At 38.0% G+C, this 722-nt stretch overlaps 1 protein-coding gene across 1 annotated transcript in view; it reads left to right on the plus strand.

Moving 5' to 3' along the window:
• The window catches only part of LOC119593653 (neuralized-like protein 4), a 43,428-nt gene that overhangs the window by 37,069 nt on the left and 5,637 nt on the right, over positions 1 to 722 (plus strand). The window contains 2 exon segments of the mRNA XM_037942604.1: positions 33 to 221; positions 619 to 717. Of these exon segments, the coding sequence (XP_037798532.1) occupies positions 33 to 221; positions 619 to 717 (288 nt within the window).

The following is a 722-nucleotide window of genomic DNA, read 5'->3' on the forward strand; positions in this document are numbered from 1 at the left end:
TTTTGCTTGACCATTGCTTTTGTTTCTATCAGATCAAAGGTCGATATGGGCCAGACTTAGACAGTTTAGCAGGAGGACCCAGTGGCCATTTGGTGGGTATCATGGTGGACGACGAAGCACGACTGCACCTCTTGGTCAATGGCGTTGATCAAGGGGTTGCCGCAAAGGAAATACCACCAAACCCTTATGTTGTTCTGGACTTGTATGGACAGTGCCAGGAGGTTGGTTTTCTGTTTTTGTTTTTCATTGTTGTTCATTGCATTGTTATGGCCTTTTGTCAGTCAGAAGGGGAAGTACATCTGATGTATTTGTGTAATGGCCATGATTATATTTGTGTAAAAGAAACAAATTTTTTAGTGATATATTGAAAATAAAGCATGGTTTAGAGTGATTTTCCTTATTGGAACTGTGGTACATATAAATGTATATCCCAATTATCATCACATTGCTATACAGTAGTGTATATGTAAAACAGCCAGTTTGAAGGCAAATAAAGCAAACTTACATTTATTTTTGGAAAGCATAGGAAAGTAGACAAGATTTATTCATTCTGCTCTAATTCTCCTCACTTGACTCTACTGATTGTGAAGCATTAATCATAAACTCATTCTTTTACAGGTTACCTTGTGCAATAATAGCATGAGCATGGAAATTGCCAACACAACTGCCACCAGTATTTCATCCACAAACACAATCAATAGCAGCAGTAATACCCTCGCTAA

Source organism: Penaeus monodon, chromosome 32 (assembly GCF_015228065.2).
Source record: "Penaeus monodon isolate SGIC_2016 chromosome 32, NSTDA_Pmon_1, whole genome shotgun sequence".
NCBI classification, from domain to species: Eukaryota; Metazoa; Arthropoda; class Malacostraca; order Decapoda; family Penaeidae; genus Penaeus; species Penaeus monodon.